Source organism: Melanaphis sacchari, unplaced genomic scaffold (genome assembly GCF_002803265.2).
Source record: "Melanaphis sacchari strain LSU unplaced genomic scaffold, SCAv2.0 Contig11_pilon_pilon, whole genome shotgun sequence".
NCBI lineage: Eukaryota > Metazoa > Arthropoda > Insecta > Hemiptera > Aphididae > Melanaphis > Melanaphis sacchari.
The window spans coordinates 4,734,311-4,752,382 of NW_020270469.1; the positions used below are offsets into that span (position 1 = coordinate 4,734,311).

Here is an 18,072-nt window from a genome sequence, read left to right on the forward strand (position 1 = left end):
TTCAAAAAAAATGTTGTAGTATTATACCCCAAGACTCAGCGTTTCTCAACCTTTTTACTATGGCGACCCCGTTTTTGAATTTCGATTTTTTAGCGATCCCCTACATTTTTTTTATATACTCGAATAGATTATTATTAATTACCTTAATAGTACTATACACAATACAGTATTTACTATTTTATATTTATTAATTTTATTTTTTTTCATTACTTTATTTTATTATTTGAGCTTTTAAATTTTTGTATTTTTGTGTTTCAATTTTAAACCATAGGTTAGCGACCCTCATTAATAAGTTGGTGACCCCTAAGGGGGTGATGACCCCCAGGTTGAGAAACACTGCGTCTTAAGTATTTTACCTGTAGATTTTTAAAAATACATGACATTTTTATCATGGTTTTTTTGATTTTTATTTTTTTATTACAACCTACATTTTTAATTCCATTACACGTATTGTATTATTTCAACAAGTAATATGTATTTGTATCTTCATAGAATTTTTTAGCAGGGAGATTATTTAAGTTTAATTGGGATTATTCCATTCACAGTTATTTATTTCTTCATATAACTCAAAATCTCAGTATTTCTTAAAAATCCTAATATATAATATTTACTGCGAATTTTTATATAAAATAAATATTTTTAAATAGATTATGTGTAGTAACATGTATCCGATAAATATTTTTCTGTGAGGATAAAATCTATGGTTAATGATGTGTAGTATTCATAAAAAAAATTCTGTGAATATATATTACGGTTTTTGGGAAATACTGAAATTTTGTGTTACATAGAAAAAAATGACTAGAGGCAAAGATTTCTACTTAAACTTCTAAAATCTTCCTACTAAAATAGATGCGTTATGAATATAAAAATACTACTACTTTAATGAGCATTTATAGTTCGTACGAGCAGTGTAAAATAGCAAAAAGCTCATAGCAAAATTTGTTGCCTTCTAATAGGCTTATCTATATTTTTTTTATACTTATTAAATAAATAATAAAAAAAACCCGATATTTTGAGATCAACATTTTTTTTTTAATAATTAAGTCTTATTCATTATTAGTTTCCTGGTAAAATAACAATATTTTATAGATTTTATTCGTAATATAATGCACCTACAACAATTGTAGCAACTAAATTATTATTTTCAAACTTGGTTTTAACATATTTATCTTTTGTTAAATCTCGTAAAAATTTTACTTTTGATAACATTCCTTGGCTTCTTTTTTCTACAATTTGAACAATGCACACAATTTTATACCTGAAATAATATAAAAATGTAAATGGTAAATAGAATTTAGCATATCGAAAGTGCATTTTCTAGTAGTCCAAGTTCTAACTATTGATTTGAAAATGTTAAGCATAATGATAAATAGTATACAAAAATTTAAAAACACAAAAAAAATGTATACATATGCAGGGCTTTAAGTTATTTGGTGCTATGGCAACGTAACTCTAACAAAAAAAATTCCTAAGTTAATACAATTTCAATTTGAACATTTTTCAACCTAACCTGTTAGTTGAGAATTGAGAATTATATTTTAAAAACAAATTTTACTTTTGAAAAAATTATAAATTATAAAACAATTATTTTTTAATGAGTATGAACGTTCCTGAAAAATAATTTGTACATAGACCGTACTGTGAAATATTTTGTCGTCGATGTTGATGTTATATTTATATACTACAGGTAATCATGAATTACAGATTGAACTACATTATAAAATATGGAATAGACTTGGGCTTTCAGTAAAAATGTTAATTGAATTATTATTATTTATTTATTTTTTTTTTAGTATATTCATCTATTATGATTATAAATCACAATACGTCATGATGTACAAAATCTATCTATATTAGATTTTAATCAACATTCAATGAGAAAATGTAATACTATTTATTCAAGGTTAGGTTATACTATTTTTCAATTCTTGTTGTAGTCTAATCAAAAAAAATCTTTTTCGGTACTCTGCTTTTCCATTTATTGTCTAAAGAAAATGTGTACTCGTTTAGATGCATAATTTCAATAGTAATTTTATATTTTAACATTTAAAAATAACTTGAATATTTTATTAAAGATAAAACAAATTCTAACTAGTTTAATATTAGAAAATAAAAAACTTAATGTATTTTAATCAGATGCTTCATCGGAAAAAAACTAATCAAATAAATATCATAGTTATTTATTAAAATTTTAAAATAATTTCTTACATGGTATATTAAAATTAACTTAATTATCTGTTCTAGTAATTAATATTTTTACGATGAAATACGCTATTTAAGTAAAATATCAAATAATTTTACCTATCAAATTCCATTTCCCGAATTTTATTTCTTACATTTAATGAAATATTAGAACAGGTTTGCACTGCTTCATTTGAGTCATATTTGGTTTCGTTGTTGAAATGGTTTTCAATTTCAGTTTTTAATACTACCTTGGTTAGACGTTCGTCAAATGGTTTTTTTGATTCCATTCTGTACGTGTTTTCATACTTGATAATATTTTCCTGTTTTATAATATATTTAGTTAAATTTCCAATAATCAATACTATTTAATGTTTACTCGTTATATATTAAATTATATTGGTAAAGATAAAAATAATTAATAATTTTGTAGGAATCATTAAATTAGTAAAAACAAAAAAAAATATTTTTTAATGTTGTAAAAAGTTTAATAATTAATATAGTGGTTGAACAAAGATAAATAATATTGGAAAATATTGAAATTTTTAATAAATAAAAGTCAAACTTTAGAGTTATATTTCAATTTACCTCGTTTTTAAGTTGTTTATGTTACAACGTAATAAGGTGATAAACCTTTAACGAACACATCTAGAATATTATGAAAAGAAATTTGAAACGCATTCAGGTTATTTCTTAGAAGGAATATATGTACAAAAAATACTAGAAGTAAAATTTAGTTTTATGTTGTATTTAAATATTTGTGGCTCAATTTAAAATGTAAAATTATATTTATATGCTTAATAGCAGAACAGATTATTTTTCAAGATCTAAAACATTAAGGAAAGTAAAAAGATGAAATGTTTTTGGTTTCCCAATAAGTGCAAAATAGTTTTCTTTTTAATTTGGTTTCTATGAATGTTTATGTTTATGTTTATTTTCTAAATATTTTCTCATTGATTTTAATTATTAAAAACATATTATTAAAACATTTATAGTGAAACCATCCTTAATGGACACCTGTCACTAGCGTAAGATTTTTGGGGGATGGGGATATTTTAACTACTTTTCAATAGAAAAACCTCTAAATAATGTACATCTATCTTAATTTAAAAATAATAATAAAACAGCGATAGAAAAATATCTTTACACTATTGTATGTCGATAACAAACTCGTTTAAAAATCGATATATAACACACCAAATTGAATTATATTTATGAATGTAGGTATGCAATCCTTTTTTATATTCTTTTACATTATTTATTTAAGCATGTATTATCAAAACATTACATAATAATATTATAATTTAATTTGACCTACCGCATGTTTCTTATTTTTACACATTTACTCTTGAATTTAAAAATAATATCCCCTCTGAAGAGCGGAAAATTTGGTAACCATGAGTTCCGTTATTTAGAAGTGTTTCACTGTGTTAAAATTGTTAAAATAAAGATTGACTAAAAAACTAAATAAAACAAACTTTTATTCAATCATATTATTTTTTAGAGTTAAAAGGTAAAAAAGAATAAGATATAAAAAATGTTCATATATAAATACTTAATTTATACTTATTCAATATCAACTAAGCTGCTAGATTAATTTAATGTAATTTTCCTTTTAAAGTTATTTAAGATGATAAACATCATAATATGACGAAAGTAACAAAATGAAGATTTACAAATTAAAAATACTTGTGTAATAACTATATGGAATTACGATATTATGCTCTTTACTTCTGAAATATTAGGATCATCGATTTCTTCCACATTGATTTCTGCCGGATAGAAAGATAAAATACTATCTTCTTCCCGTGTTTCATGTATTTGTTCATCTATTGATGCTTCTCTAGACGACATTGTTATTAATTTAAATAAACTTTCTAATATTCAAATTAATTTTTATTTATTAACAACAAACGTAATATTAATTTAAATAGAAGCTTGTTTATTTTTAGGAGGAATTGGTTATGTTTACTTTACGATTTATAAAATTTCCAAAGTACCTGTTTAAAATGTGTTTTTAGTTGTTAAGCCAGTAAATTCAAACGATTAAATGAAAATCAACAGTAAATTTTGATTAATTATTATCATTTTAAGTACTGATAATAGTTTAAATAGGTCAAATTTCATAAGACCTTGAAAAGTTAGGATTCTGACACTTATAGTACATTGATTCTTAATCTGCAAAACATGTAGCCTTAAAAAATATTATTCACTTTTCAACTTGTAGAGTAGAAGTCAAGGTTTCAAGGATACCTAAATTTTTTTTTACAATGTTTCATCTTAATTTCAAAGAAATTTCACTATCTTGTCTTTTCGAAATAAAACAACGGTTTTAATGTATTTAGTAAAAGTTAATTTTTTTTATATATTTATTTATTTATATGCAAAGGTGTGTATTAACTAACTAATTAAAAAGTTCATTATTTTTAAATTTATTTTAACTTAAAATGTTAGTTATTTTTCTAATTAAATAAATAATAACTATCAATATTTATAATTATATTAATTGTGATTAATTAATTTCACAGTTTTTTAATAAAAGTTTTTTAGTAAATTGTAGTTTAATCTAATTAATTAATATTATTATTGTTATTTAATTGGACTGTATAAAATATTTTAAATAGAAATCGACAATTGACAAATAACTAATCTTTGGTTTAATTATTTAATTTTACAAATGTATAATTTCCTATTTTCTTAAATATTACTATAGCTATAGTGTGCATTAAAATGAATAATATTAGGATGCTGTTTAAGAATAATTTTATAATTATTTAAAAATAAAATTAAAGTTGTTTGTTGAAATAGATTAATTATTTTATTTTTCTCTATACTAACTTTAAATTTGTAGAGTTGAATTTATTTTTTATTAACTCTTAAATTATAACTTAGCATTCTTAATGTTGATTAATTAACTCAAGTTATTATTTGTATTAATTTACTCTCCTTTGTTTAACATAAGATAATTATTGTTTATTATTATTATTATTATTTTTTTTTTTTACTGTTAATATTATTGCACTACATAACATGTAGTTTACACATTAAATAAATCAAACTGGATGGCATGTTATTTGATGGTATTAAAAATAGGTTGGGGACCACTGAAACAATAATATGTATCGGCTGTACTCATTAAATCAAGAATATGGTGTTCTATAGTAGATACTAGGTTATAGTACAGGTACTTCCATTATTATTTTTATATCGTACTAACATATTTACTAATTTACTTTTAAATACATTTATATTCTGCTACAAGATTGATCAAATGCTAAGTTGAAAAATTGGTGAATTTTATATAAGAATTAAGAACTACCCTGTGCATACATATGCGTGTACTATACAACAAGTCTGCAATGTTGTTTTTTTTTTTTTAGATTTATATTATACGTATGTGTTTTGAATACAGAATAATAAATGCTTTAACGCCAATATATTGTTATATACAAATTACATATGTACATTATCAGTGCGCATTTCTGTCGAATAACTGTTGCCTGAAGGGTGGTATGGGATATGGTAAGTATTATAGTTGTTATAATGTTCAGGTGTAGGTAGTCATATTCGCTTGGCAACCACGTGTGTAACTACCGTAAACACAATGTGCGGTACGTTTTCTGGTTGCCTGTAAATCACCACGCTTCGTTCGTGTACGCGCAAGGATTTTGATTCGGAAAATATTAGTGTAGAAAATCGCGGGTCATCGACATGTCCGAAGAAGACGTGATACCGGGTAAGGAAGGCAGCTGGTCTGCATGTATATATAATATTATAATCGCATAAATTCGTCTGTCGCAATAAAATTATTGTAAACCTGTTTCATATAAGGTGATGGTAAAAATCCGCGAGTTATTACAGTACAACGACAGAATATATTATTATTTATTACTAATAATAATACATATCAAATAAATGTATGAAAAATTTGTGGCAATCATTTATGATTTCATTTATTGTTATTTTCGAGTGAAATGGATCAAGAGAGGATACCATCTCACCAAATTTTGCATTTGTCACACATTTCATTCTCCTATAATTGAATTACATAAGTATATTATGCATCTATACTGACTATAGTTTTAGATTTTTTATTATATTAATTTAAAGAAACATATTCCATTGAAATCCAAATGAATCGATGTTGCGAATTAAATCGTATGCAATATAATTATATGCATGCCATAAATCTATCCTTTTATAGACAAATGAAACAATAATTTTGTGTAAGAATTATTTGTTCATTGTCGATTCATAATAATTTAATAATTAATAACTATGTAAATTTATTTTGATGTTTTTTAAGAATAAATTTTCATTTTTATATGCCTGTAAAAAATATACTTATTTTTTGTGTGTTCGAACAAAAAATCTAAAGATTAAAATTTGTTTTTGCACTATTATTATTTAGTTTTTAATTAAGCACGATATAAGCTTAATAATAATATGATACATTATCGTAGCTAACGAGGATTGTTTTCGTTTTTCCTTTAAATTACAGGTGATTAAATCAATATATATGCCTACATATAAAATGTCGAGTGTAATAATAATTGTATAAAATAAATTAAACTTTGAGCGTACCTTTATTTATTAAAAATCAATATTTCCATTAAATACATTATTTGTTTAGTACCTACGTAACATAAAAATGTACAAAACATTGAACAAAAAGTAGTGGAATACGTATTAATATTATTATTATTATGTAAAGTCTTGTATTAGTTATATGTTTAAACAAAATAAAAACATTGATAAAAAATAACGAATAAACATGATTTTAATAGAATTATTATAAAATAAGTCGGTACTCCAGAAATTTTATTTGATAATTATTTCAAAACGTATTTCTTACACCGTATGTTTTTTTTCGACCATAAATAGTGTACAATTATATAAATAATCTATCGTATATTTGAATGTTTCGTAATTATTATGTTCTATGTATCAATTCCTAAAACCGGCAAACATTATAATAATATAATATGTAACTCTGAAAGCGTTTAAATTATATGTTACACGAGGCTTTAGGGATAAGTTTAAATGCAGGTGTCATCAGTGGTGTTTTACATACCTAATGTAAAACCACGGTAGAGAAACAAAATAATCTGTTTTATGCCATAAAATTATAATTTGAAATATAAATCGGATTTCAGAAACCGGAGCAGTTTTCACGTATGGAAAAAGTAGTTTTGCAGACAATATTCCAAGTCACTTTTTCATTAGAAATGATCCAGTAATTGAAATAAGTTGTGGGGAAGAACATTCCGGAATCGTCTGTAGTAAGATTTTGACATTTTAAACGTTATTTTTACAAGCACTATTTTGTCCACCGGCGTTAAATTTGCACGTATACATCAATATGTGGTGATCCATTTGAGTGTCTACAACCATTATTTTAAAAAAGTTATAACTTTTTTATAACAATTATTTCTTGCATAAATTAATGTTATTTCAAAACAATTTTTTTTTTACATTTTTTAAGATTTTGGCTTATTTAAATGATAAAATATATTTTTAATTTAATATTCCTAAAAAAATATTTTTTGAAATATTTTGATACTTAAAAATTGGATTTTAAATGATTAGTTATTATTTATCAGTATTTAAAGGTTAGATAAGTTTATTAAAGCCAAATAAGGACATCCCGCAAAATGTCGGTGCACTACTTTACTTCTTTGGTTATCTTTATCTTAACTTTAAGACACTAAAGAAAATGGTATCTAGATAAAATATTAGATTGTAGATAGGTACTATCATTAAGATGTTAAAAGATACAATATATAAATTTATCTTCTGCTATCCTTGTTTGTATAATTTTATCTAATTATTAGGTAAAAAAAAAATATTTTTTTTCGGAATATGAAATTAAAAATAGAAAAAAATTAAAAAATTATATATAAATATATAATTTTTAAAAAAAGTTTTAATTACTTCACACACTTAAATGAATCATCATATGTATTAACGATATTATAAATTTATTTAAGCGTGTAATATTATTATAGTATCTAATACTACGTATAAATACTAATACTATTATATTTAATAATAATAATAATAATAATAATAACGATCATTGAGCAGATCACTTTCAACTCTATAATTTTAAGAAGTAAATAATATTTATTGTAGTCAACTAGCAATAATAGACTTGGCTACTCGGAGTTCCGAAACCAACTGAACCGTTCATAAAAAATTATAAAGTGATGTTATACATTAGAAACTATTATATGGTTTTTGACCACTATGTTATAAATAATTTTCGACTTAACAAGATTCGACTCGCGCATTTTCGTTTGTTTATTCATACATACACGGTTTTCGTGTATAGTGCATAATATACTTTACGTATGACTTTTTTGACCAAGTCTGAATTATTAATATTTATTACACATTCACACGTCATAGTGCAAATGTTATGAATGTTATGATTATCATATTCACATAACAGTACAACACCATTAGTTCTTCATGAATTATAACCAAGGTGTGTTAACCTTAACTGCTATCAAAGTTCCGTGGGTATGTGCCGTTTTGAATTAAATTTCTTGTGATGAAAACTGAAAATATTTTACGAGTATACTTAGACACTTAGTCGAATATGCAAATATAGAATAATTATATAAAATTACTCTAAATAGAACATTATAAAGATATTAAGTATTAATATTTACAAAATAAAAAAATATAATATATTCAATAACAATAATAATAAAAATAAAATACTATAATAAATATAATGATAAAATAATTTTAGAATCGTCTAAATGACATGTATATAACATAATTTTTAAAGTTAAATATAATTTAGTTTTATAGAACCTAAAATCCTATAAATTTTTAAATGCTTAAAGTTTTAAAGTTTTGATAAAAGGGATTTTATTTTATTAGTTACTATACATTTTAAAAATGGGAATTTTGAATCGATAACTTTGATTATTTATTTTTACACTCTGCAAGATAAATATTATCGCGTGATAGGGATGAATTAATAACTATTAAAAAAATATATAACAACTCAAAAAATATACACGCATATAATATATATATGCGTGTATATATATATATTACATATCATAATTGTTAGCATAAATTTAAATATTTTGTGCTGAAATATAATGCATGATTGAAAACTTCTTTTTTAGAAAATGGAAGAGTATTTTGTTTTGGAAAAAATAGTTTTGGACAACTTGGACTAGGGCACACTGAAAATGTTTACAAGCCTAATTGCGTTAAAAGTAAGAATTGGACTCTTCGTTAGGAAATTAATGTAATCGAGAATATTTTTATAGGTTTAAAACCAGATAAGGTAAAGCATATAGCTTGTGGACGGTCACATACAATTGTTTCAACAGGTAATTTATATAGACTTTAACTTTTTAGTAGTTGCTATAAAGTCTTGACTAAGCACGCTCTGAACATAAAAAATAACTAATTAAAAACATTTAAAAAGGTTGAAGAATGTATCAATGCAAAAAGTAAAGTTAAGACAAAAATGTATTAACTAAATATAAGAACTTATATGAATTCTGGTTGAAACCTTGTATATACATTTAAATTACCTGCAGGCTGCAATTATCTTATTTAATTTTACTATTTGTTTTACGATTATAAAATATAATTATGAGATTTAAATTTATTACTAATAATACATTAAATACATTTAATTATTTAAATTTATCGATAAGAAGTTATTTTATGTTGGAAATTTGTTGATTTGATAAATTCAAATTTTAAATTTTGATGAATATTTTTTTCGACACATTTTTGAAAAATAAAAAAAATTTAAAATATTCTAAAATTTTTGAAAAATGCATTAAAAATAGAATGCTCAACTTCTTTAATAAAAAATTATTTTTTTCTAAAAATCAATTTGTTTTTAGAAAAGATTTATCTACTGAACATTATCTTTTAAGGTTTATAATTTTAATATCTTCTTGGATGTACATAAAGCTTTCGATAGTGTGAGTCATGAAATATTACTTCAAAAATTAAACATGATAGGTATACGAGTAATACCAAATAATCTAGTTAAATAATTTTTAAATGACGGAATTCAGAAGGTCAAAATAGATAATCATTATTGTGAAGATCGTAATATATCTTATAGTGTATCACAAGTAACTTGTCTTATTATTTATTGTATTTATAACGACCTCCTTAAAATCAAAATAAATAATAACACGGAATTAATAAGTTTTTCTGATAATATGGTTATATATATATTTTTATTCTTAGAAATTCTTGAAATATTATTTTATACCTACTTTTTAAATTATAAATGATGTTAACTTATTTTTAAATTTTTCTTTTATGTATTCATTCAAAATTGCCAATTGATAAGAATGGCTCCTCCTTCGGCGCAAGCTGAACTTTTAGAGGGTGCTACTGCAATATTTTAATAAACTAAAAATTTCATATATGTATATTATTGTTGCAAGTTTATTATTATTATATTATTATTCTTTACACAGAAAATCTGTGAATTTTTTTGAACGAATTCCAGAAAGTATAGTCTTAATAAAGTTCTATCTTAAGCTATTTTTTAAACACACACCTACATTTTTTGTTGATTAAATATTATTTACAATGACTTGAAGTGATCATATTACATAATACATATTCCGTTTATAACTAATATTCTTTCATATTTATTAAGCACGTTTTGTTTGGTTTACAAGAGATTTTCAAATCCTTGTTATTTTTTATATTCAAATAGTTGAACGCAAGAAACTTATTTTAAAGCTAAAATTTAGTAATGCCAAAACATACACGACGTTAAGACCTCAGATGGGTGACCGCTATAGATATATGTTTAGAAATATTAGTCATTTCATATAAATAATACCCACCGGATAAAGCTTTTTGTTATTTGCATTTGCATGAACAGATGACCTACAGTCGTGAACCGATTTGGCTGAAGTTGTCGTTATCATATTAAAACACATTTCATCTAACTTTTTGACGGTTTAATATTAGTAAGTTCATTATTAAAATGCATAATATATTTTATAGTAAATTAGGTATTAATTAGGTCATGACTTTTGATGAGTTCCTAATTTAATATAATTGTTCATATCTTATTATTTAAATTGTATTCAATGTATTTCACCTTTATTTGTACTTTTGCAATCGTTTTATTATTGTATATTATACAGATAATGCATTTATTATACACGAAGACACTGCAAGTTATGTAACCTTATATTAGAACGAACAGCCGTAATATCTATAAAGCTACAAATTCTATTATAAGAAATCTAAAAATAAATAACATTGTAAAATTAGAAAAATTCATTAAGGTTCTAAGCTGAAAGTTAATAAAAAATATTGACTTGGTTTTTTAAAATATTTTTAAACTAAACCTAATTTTAAAACAATATTAATTAACTAACATTTATAATTAAGCTGATATTAGCTAAAATTATTTCAATATGATATATTATCTATTTATCCCATTTAAAAAAAATATATTAAATCTATGTATATACGTCAACTTATACATAAGTTATTAACATTACAGTAGGTACCTACAGTATATTATGTTTTTCATAAGACAATTATTTATAAAATGTAATAAGCAATAGTGAATGAAAAAATGATACGAATTATTAAAAGTAATTTTTTTTTTAGCCACAATATAATATTATTGTTACATTTTAGGTACTAAAAAAGTGCTGTGGATAGTAATTGATAAAAATTATATGTATTATAATGATTGTCTTTAATTGATCTTGCGAGAATTATTATTTATTTTTTTTTTTTTTTATCAGAAAATAATATTGTTTATGGATTTGGCAATAACAGCGACGGCCAACTTGGAAAATCGGCGGCGAACGTGACTTACAGTGATGTTCCCATTGAAATTACCCGTTTCAACGATAAGAATATCATTCAACTATCCGCCGGATCGTATCATACGGCGGTCCTTATAGGTTTAATTATTTTGCATAAAATTATTGATAATAATAGTAATATTAAATATATAATAATCACAACTTAAGTGGACATAAGGTTATATATATATATATTTATTTATTTATATTAATTTTATGGGGCAATTCCTTTACATACAATAAAATAATTACTTAGAAAAACTTAAATAAAAATATGAATTCATATGGTTTAGATTAATTATGTCCTAAAAGATAACAATGTGAATATATAGAAACAATTAAATAATTTTTATATTAGTCCATCACTACTTGAAAACGATGTGATATGTGCAACTTATATTTTATAAGTATAAGCGCATTTTAAGTTTAAAAATGTATAATAGTTTTAATATAGAAAATAAGGGAAAAATAGATCATTTTTTGTGTATTAATATGGAATTCTGATTATTTGAAAATTGTATTTTTTTTCCTATCAGAAAACGGTGATGTTTACGTCTGGGGCTCAAACAGCAATAGACAACTAGGACTGAACTCGTTGAACGATGATTCGGTTAACGTCAGTGTGCCAACTATTGTGCCGATCACTCAACCCGTCGTGTACATATCGTGTGGACACATTCACTCCGCGTTCGTCACGAGTAAGTAATTCGTATTTGGCAATTCAAGACTTTTTTTTTGATACATACTACTATTGTATGTACATCTGTGAAGTTTTTTGTGTATAAATATTGAATTTTGAACAAATATTTTTTTTTTTTTTTATCTATTTATACGTTTTCGTCTAAAGTTTAAATGAGTGAGAGATGCACCAAAAATGCTGCGGGATACAGCTTTAAGATCATAGGTAACAAAATATTGTTGAAAGCACTTTTTGTGCTATAAATTATTATAGCTGTGGGGGGCAAAGAGACTTGGTCAGTTGGATATGTTAGTTAAAAATACATAGTGCTATTTTATAGCAATTCTGAAAATCCGCTAGTGGCGTCATCGTAAGTTAGCAAGTCAAATTTAAAATACATATATTATGTTTGTTATTAATTTATTACTATTATTACCATCTTATATCACGGTGGCGGTTTTCAGAAGTTGGAGACTTGTATACTTGCGGCGATCGGGAGTATGGGAAACTTGGCCATGGCATGTGGTCAGTTAGCCGGGTCGAAACGACCGAAAAGATCGTTAAAGTCGCTTGTGGGGCTAACCACACGATTGCATTGAACGGTAAATAAAATCATCATTTTAAACAGTACACAAATCGTTCATTATTAAAATGGTGTTATCAATGTACATGAGTTATAACATACGTAGTAATACAAAAATTATGCACATAGGTACACACGCCTATTTTAATAGATATAATAATAAAAAAAAATGTACAAATTTCAATGTCACGCTGACCTTATAGATGTGGGAAAAGTGTTCGTTTGCGGTAACAATGACTGTGGACAAATAGGTCTACGAAGTGTTACATCACAAGGTCATTTGTACCCTTGTTCCATTACAAATGAACCGATCATTCAGATTGTATGCGGCCAGAACCACAGTGCTTTTATTACCGGTAAATAATTTCTATTTACACATTATGTACCTACCTTTAAATAATATGGTATGCTCCGATTTAAAAACGATTTCACATCCTTTTTTTAGTATTTTAAACATACCGTATTGCATTGACATGATTGCGGAGTCTCCTGAGTATATAAACATAAATATTTCTAGTTTAAGTTTAAGCTTTGATAAATTAGATATTTAAACAAAAAAAAAGAAAAGATTTTTCCACAAACGGTTTTTGTTAATTTATTTTAATTCAAAAAATATTAACCATACAGCCTTTATACTGTTCAAATTAAGTACCTAAATATAATTTATTATTATTTTTATACATAATAATATTTCAAAACATTTGAACTAAGTTAAAGCTATTGATACGACGTGCTTATTTGTACTATTCGCCAGTATGATAATTAGAATTATACATTATATTTTTAGAAAAAATCAATTTAACTTATCAAAATAAAATGATAATATAGAAAATGTATCTTTAGATTCCTACCTGTCTACCTTTACTTTAAATTGTTCTTTAAATTTAAATTTAACATGTCTAATAGTCATTAGTCATTACACATGTCAATGACCTACGCAATAATTCAAAATCTGTTATTTTTATTTTGTGTTATACATAAAGAAAGTACAATGTACACAACGGTTAGAATAAATTACAAAATAGATATAACATTTGGCATGAACATGAGCATTGAGAACATAGAAATACAAGAAAAATTTATAGCAGGTGTTATAAGTTACAAGCAAAATTGACAAAATACGTTAAAGTTATACAGTAAAAGAAGAATCAGCGGATTGACATTCAACAAAAATACATAGAAAAACCTGCAATTTCTCGTTTATTATTCTTTAAAGTATTTGGTTATAAAAATAAAATTATCTATATTTTAAACTGAGTATAGTTAATATCGAAAAAATAATAAATCTTCAAAAGACAAAATGCACTGATTTGCTTAAGCCATGTATTTAATTTATATTATTAATTATTATAGTTAGTACTAAGAATTATAACTTTGAACTATACGATTTTGAATATTTAAGTTTAACGAATATAATTTCGCATAATTTTATAATATTTACTGTTTAAGTGTATGTCTACTATGTAGTACTAATGAGTAATGATCCCAATATAATTCGTTATCCACTTTTAAGCTACTGCATACAAAAATGTACCTATACTATGTAATTTTAATAGTTTTAAAATATTTTATAATTAAACTGTGTACGTATCTTACTCGTAATTACCTTATATATATTTTATCTAGTAACTATAACTAATTTAATTAAATATTTTTTTTAATTATCGTCTCAGCAAGTGGTAAACTGTTTATGTGTGGCGATGGAAAATACGGAAAGCTCTGTATAGATGACAATCAAATAACAACTCCAATGCTAGTATTGGCGTTTGTTGATAAAAGTTTAAAAGTACAGATGGTATATTATTCATTATTATTTACTATCCATCAATAAATATTTGAAATCTTCTGGATTATAGTTTTATTAATTTTTTATAGGTCAGTTGTGGAGGAAATCATACTTTAATTCACGCCGAGCCTTTCGAAAACGATACCTCCAATAACGGTTTACAACAAATAAAATTATCTGATTCGCTGCCTCCATTAAGGGTTGTGAAAAAAAAAATCGAAGAGCGAAAAGAGAATATTGAACCATTTACGTCAATTACTCCAGCCAATGATAACGATTCGGGAGTATTAAACGTAGTCAAAGGAAGCGTAAAAGTAATGCTGTTCACGATTTTTTTTTTTTTTTTTTTGTGGTAATTATGAACAATATTTTAATTTAAATTTTTTATTAAAATTATCAGGAAATCAACACAAATGTGATCGATCAACAAATTAAAGGGGATAAAAAATCGTTCAATGATAATAAACCAAGTACCTAAACTATCTACATTCATATATTATATTTACATAATATATAATAGAGTATACACTATAAATATTATTGTTTATTTTGTTTCTAAATTGATATTTTGCAATATAAATTGTCCTTTCATTTGTATTACTTTACTACACACTATGATCATGCACCTTGCCTGTTCACAGCAGTATATAATATGTTATGCTTATCAGAAACAAGTAAGGTAACACAAATTATAGAACATCTCTCTGAATACTGAAGTCAAAATAAAAAACAACACTGGCTTAGATTTTTTTAAAGTCAAGTCCAGTTGTCGCTCGCAGAATTTTGTGTTGAGAGGTGTTGCTCGAATGATTGATGCGCATTCATTGGCGAAAGAGACGACATGGTCAATCAAGCCAGAAAGGATGGTGGCACCATCAAAGGCCTCTGCAATCCCACGGAACTAGCCTAATCGTTGGTGGTACACAAGAAAGTCACACGTCGTGTACCTTATTGCCACCAACACGTGTCAATTTCTATGTGATATTTACAATGCATCCTTTTTATTAGCTATGAAAGAGTTTCATTGTAGTTAACCATTATCTGCGTGCGACAACTTGACCATTATTTATTTATTATATTTGAGTTATACACAATGATATATCAGCAAATCATTATTCATTGCACGATAAATCATGATTCATGAAATCATATTATAGGGTAATGTTTGTTAACCCAGACATTGACAATACTTCAACATATTATATAATAGAAAAAATGTAAAATTTATGTACTTTATGCAATAATTAGTAAAAATAATGTTTTTATTCTATGAATATCTGTTAAATACATTTATTAATTATTTTTGAGAGATTTAAGATTTCTACTGTTATATCTGGAGGAAGGGATGGAGTAAATTTTTATCTTTGCTTTCCTCTACCGAAAAAAAAGTACCATGATATTGCATTTAATATTTTAAATATTGTATCTTATTAATTTTTCATGTTTACTAGATTTGAATTATAATAACTATAATAATAATAATAATAATAATAATAAATTAATAATAAATAAATATTATCCCTTCAAAATATGGTATTAATGTATAATACCTACCATGTGTATTAATCAAACTTTATAATATTCGTGTTTTTGTAGCAGAAATAAAAATCACAAATGATGAATCGGTAGAAAAGGAAGGAAAAAATACAAACATGTTGGTTACTAATGAGAAAAACGAAAAAAAAGTAGTAAATAAATCAAAATATCCTAGAAATGAGAGAGTGCGGGTAAGTTTAATAGCTTTTAAACCATGTGAAATTCATATTACATTTTAATTATTGATAAAATTTGATAAAAATTGTTTTTTATTTCAGTCTCGCTTGTGTGTAATCGTTTGAAAAAAAGATACATATTTATTACAATACATTATTATCATACATATATTATATAAATTATATTATTTGGGCAATTTTTAGTTTTATATATCTATAATTTTAATATAAACCTTCTATGATTATTAATGTTATTATTGTTATTAATATTACGTATAATCTCATTGTTAAATTAAGAATTAAATAGTATTATTATATTCATTTAAACACACTTTAAACATTATCAAATTGAGTGAAGGCCATCGATTGACTTTTTTTTTTCATCATTGTTTTAAATAGTTTTTAACTTAATTTCGAATTGTAGATAATAAAAAACAAATATATAATAGTATTCGTATTAAAAACATTCTTCCCAGATGTTAATCCGCAATGTATACGGGTGTGCGTTCGTGTCGATGTGTCGTATACAAAGTAAATAACACAGAAATCATACTGCAGTGACACATCTTTGTATGAAATTACAATATTATTCTCATCTCATATCATAATAATATTATTATAACATTTATAACAGCCCCAGCGCAGATTATCCGAAATACTAAACAATATAAATTAGACGATAAATAACAACTCGACCGTCTAAAATACTGATGTATAATATTTTTAAATAAATAAAACGTAATACAAAATGAACAATCAAAATTTTTTGAAATAATAATTCTAACCATAATCAAATAATCTCTGTTTTGTCATGACTCATGACTCGTGCTATTCTATAAGTAATAATGCTGTAATCATCATAAACATTAAACACACATTATGAATAATTTGTTTATAACATGTTTCAATCATTTTAATAATATTAACATAACCCAACTATGATAAATATTTTTTGTGATTATTGATTTATAAGGTTACCCTTGTTTTTTCTCGTCTTGAACGTTTAGTTAACGTGTCCTTACTTTTATTTCCTGTATCAAATCCATAAACTACCTCTATAAATATATTAAAATGTAATAAATATTTATTTTTTTGAAATATGAATAACGACATTATATTTTTAACCTTTTTCTAAAAAAATATTGTTTTATAAAATATGCCTCGATACCATCTAATGCTCATGCTCCCTGTTCTCACTTATAAGTTATATGTGACCTTGATTTTAGCTTTTAACATCAGGAAATAAGATAAATTACGTAAAATATACATTGTATGTTGTGGTTTACTAATTA

At 24.4% G+C, this 18,072-nt stretch overlaps 2 protein-coding genes across 4 annotated transcripts; one reads left to right on the forward strand and one right to left on the reverse strand.

Annotated features, from left to right (window-relative positions):
* Positions 1–1,092: 1,092 nt before the first annotated feature.
* On the reverse strand, positions 1,093–4,035 carry LOC112604433 (tctex1 domain-containing protein 2-like). The gene is made up of 3 exons (XM_025353480.1): positions 3,913–4,035; positions 2,302–2,504; positions 1,093–1,258 (listed from the first exon to the last, which is right to left on the reverse strand). Exons 1-3 carry the CDS (start codon positions 4,033–4,035, stop codon positions 1,093–1,095), a joined length of 492 nt encoding a protein of 163 aa, XP_025209265.1.
* A 1,790-nt stretch (positions 4,036–5,825) lies between these two features.
* On the forward strand, positions 5,826–16,969 carry LOC112604251 (X-linked retinitis pigmentosa GTPase regulator-like). Of its 3 annotated transcripts, none has more exons than XM_025353203.1 (13): positions 5,826–5,917; positions 7,338–7,463; positions 9,330–9,422; positions 9,477–9,539; positions 11,958–12,119; positions 12,557–12,718; positions 13,164–13,301; positions 13,486–13,638; positions 14,956–15,077; positions 15,158–15,382; positions 15,469–15,538; positions 16,665–16,795; positions 16,883–16,969. In XM_025353203.1, exons 1-13 carry the CDS (start codon positions 5,893–5,895, stop codon positions 16,904–16,906), a joined length of 1,494 nt encoding a protein of 497 aa, XP_025208988.1. In that variant the 5' UTR covers positions 5,826–5,892; the 3' UTR covers positions 16,907–16,969. The 3 variants fall into 3 exon arrangements, with proteins under 3 accessions (XP_025208988.1, XP_025208989.1, XP_025208990.1); XM_025353204.1 differs by having other exon boundaries at positions 16,668–16,795; XM_025353205.1 differs by lacking the exons at positions 9,330–9,422; positions 9,477–9,539.
* Positions 16,970–18,072: the final 1,103 nt, after the last annotated feature.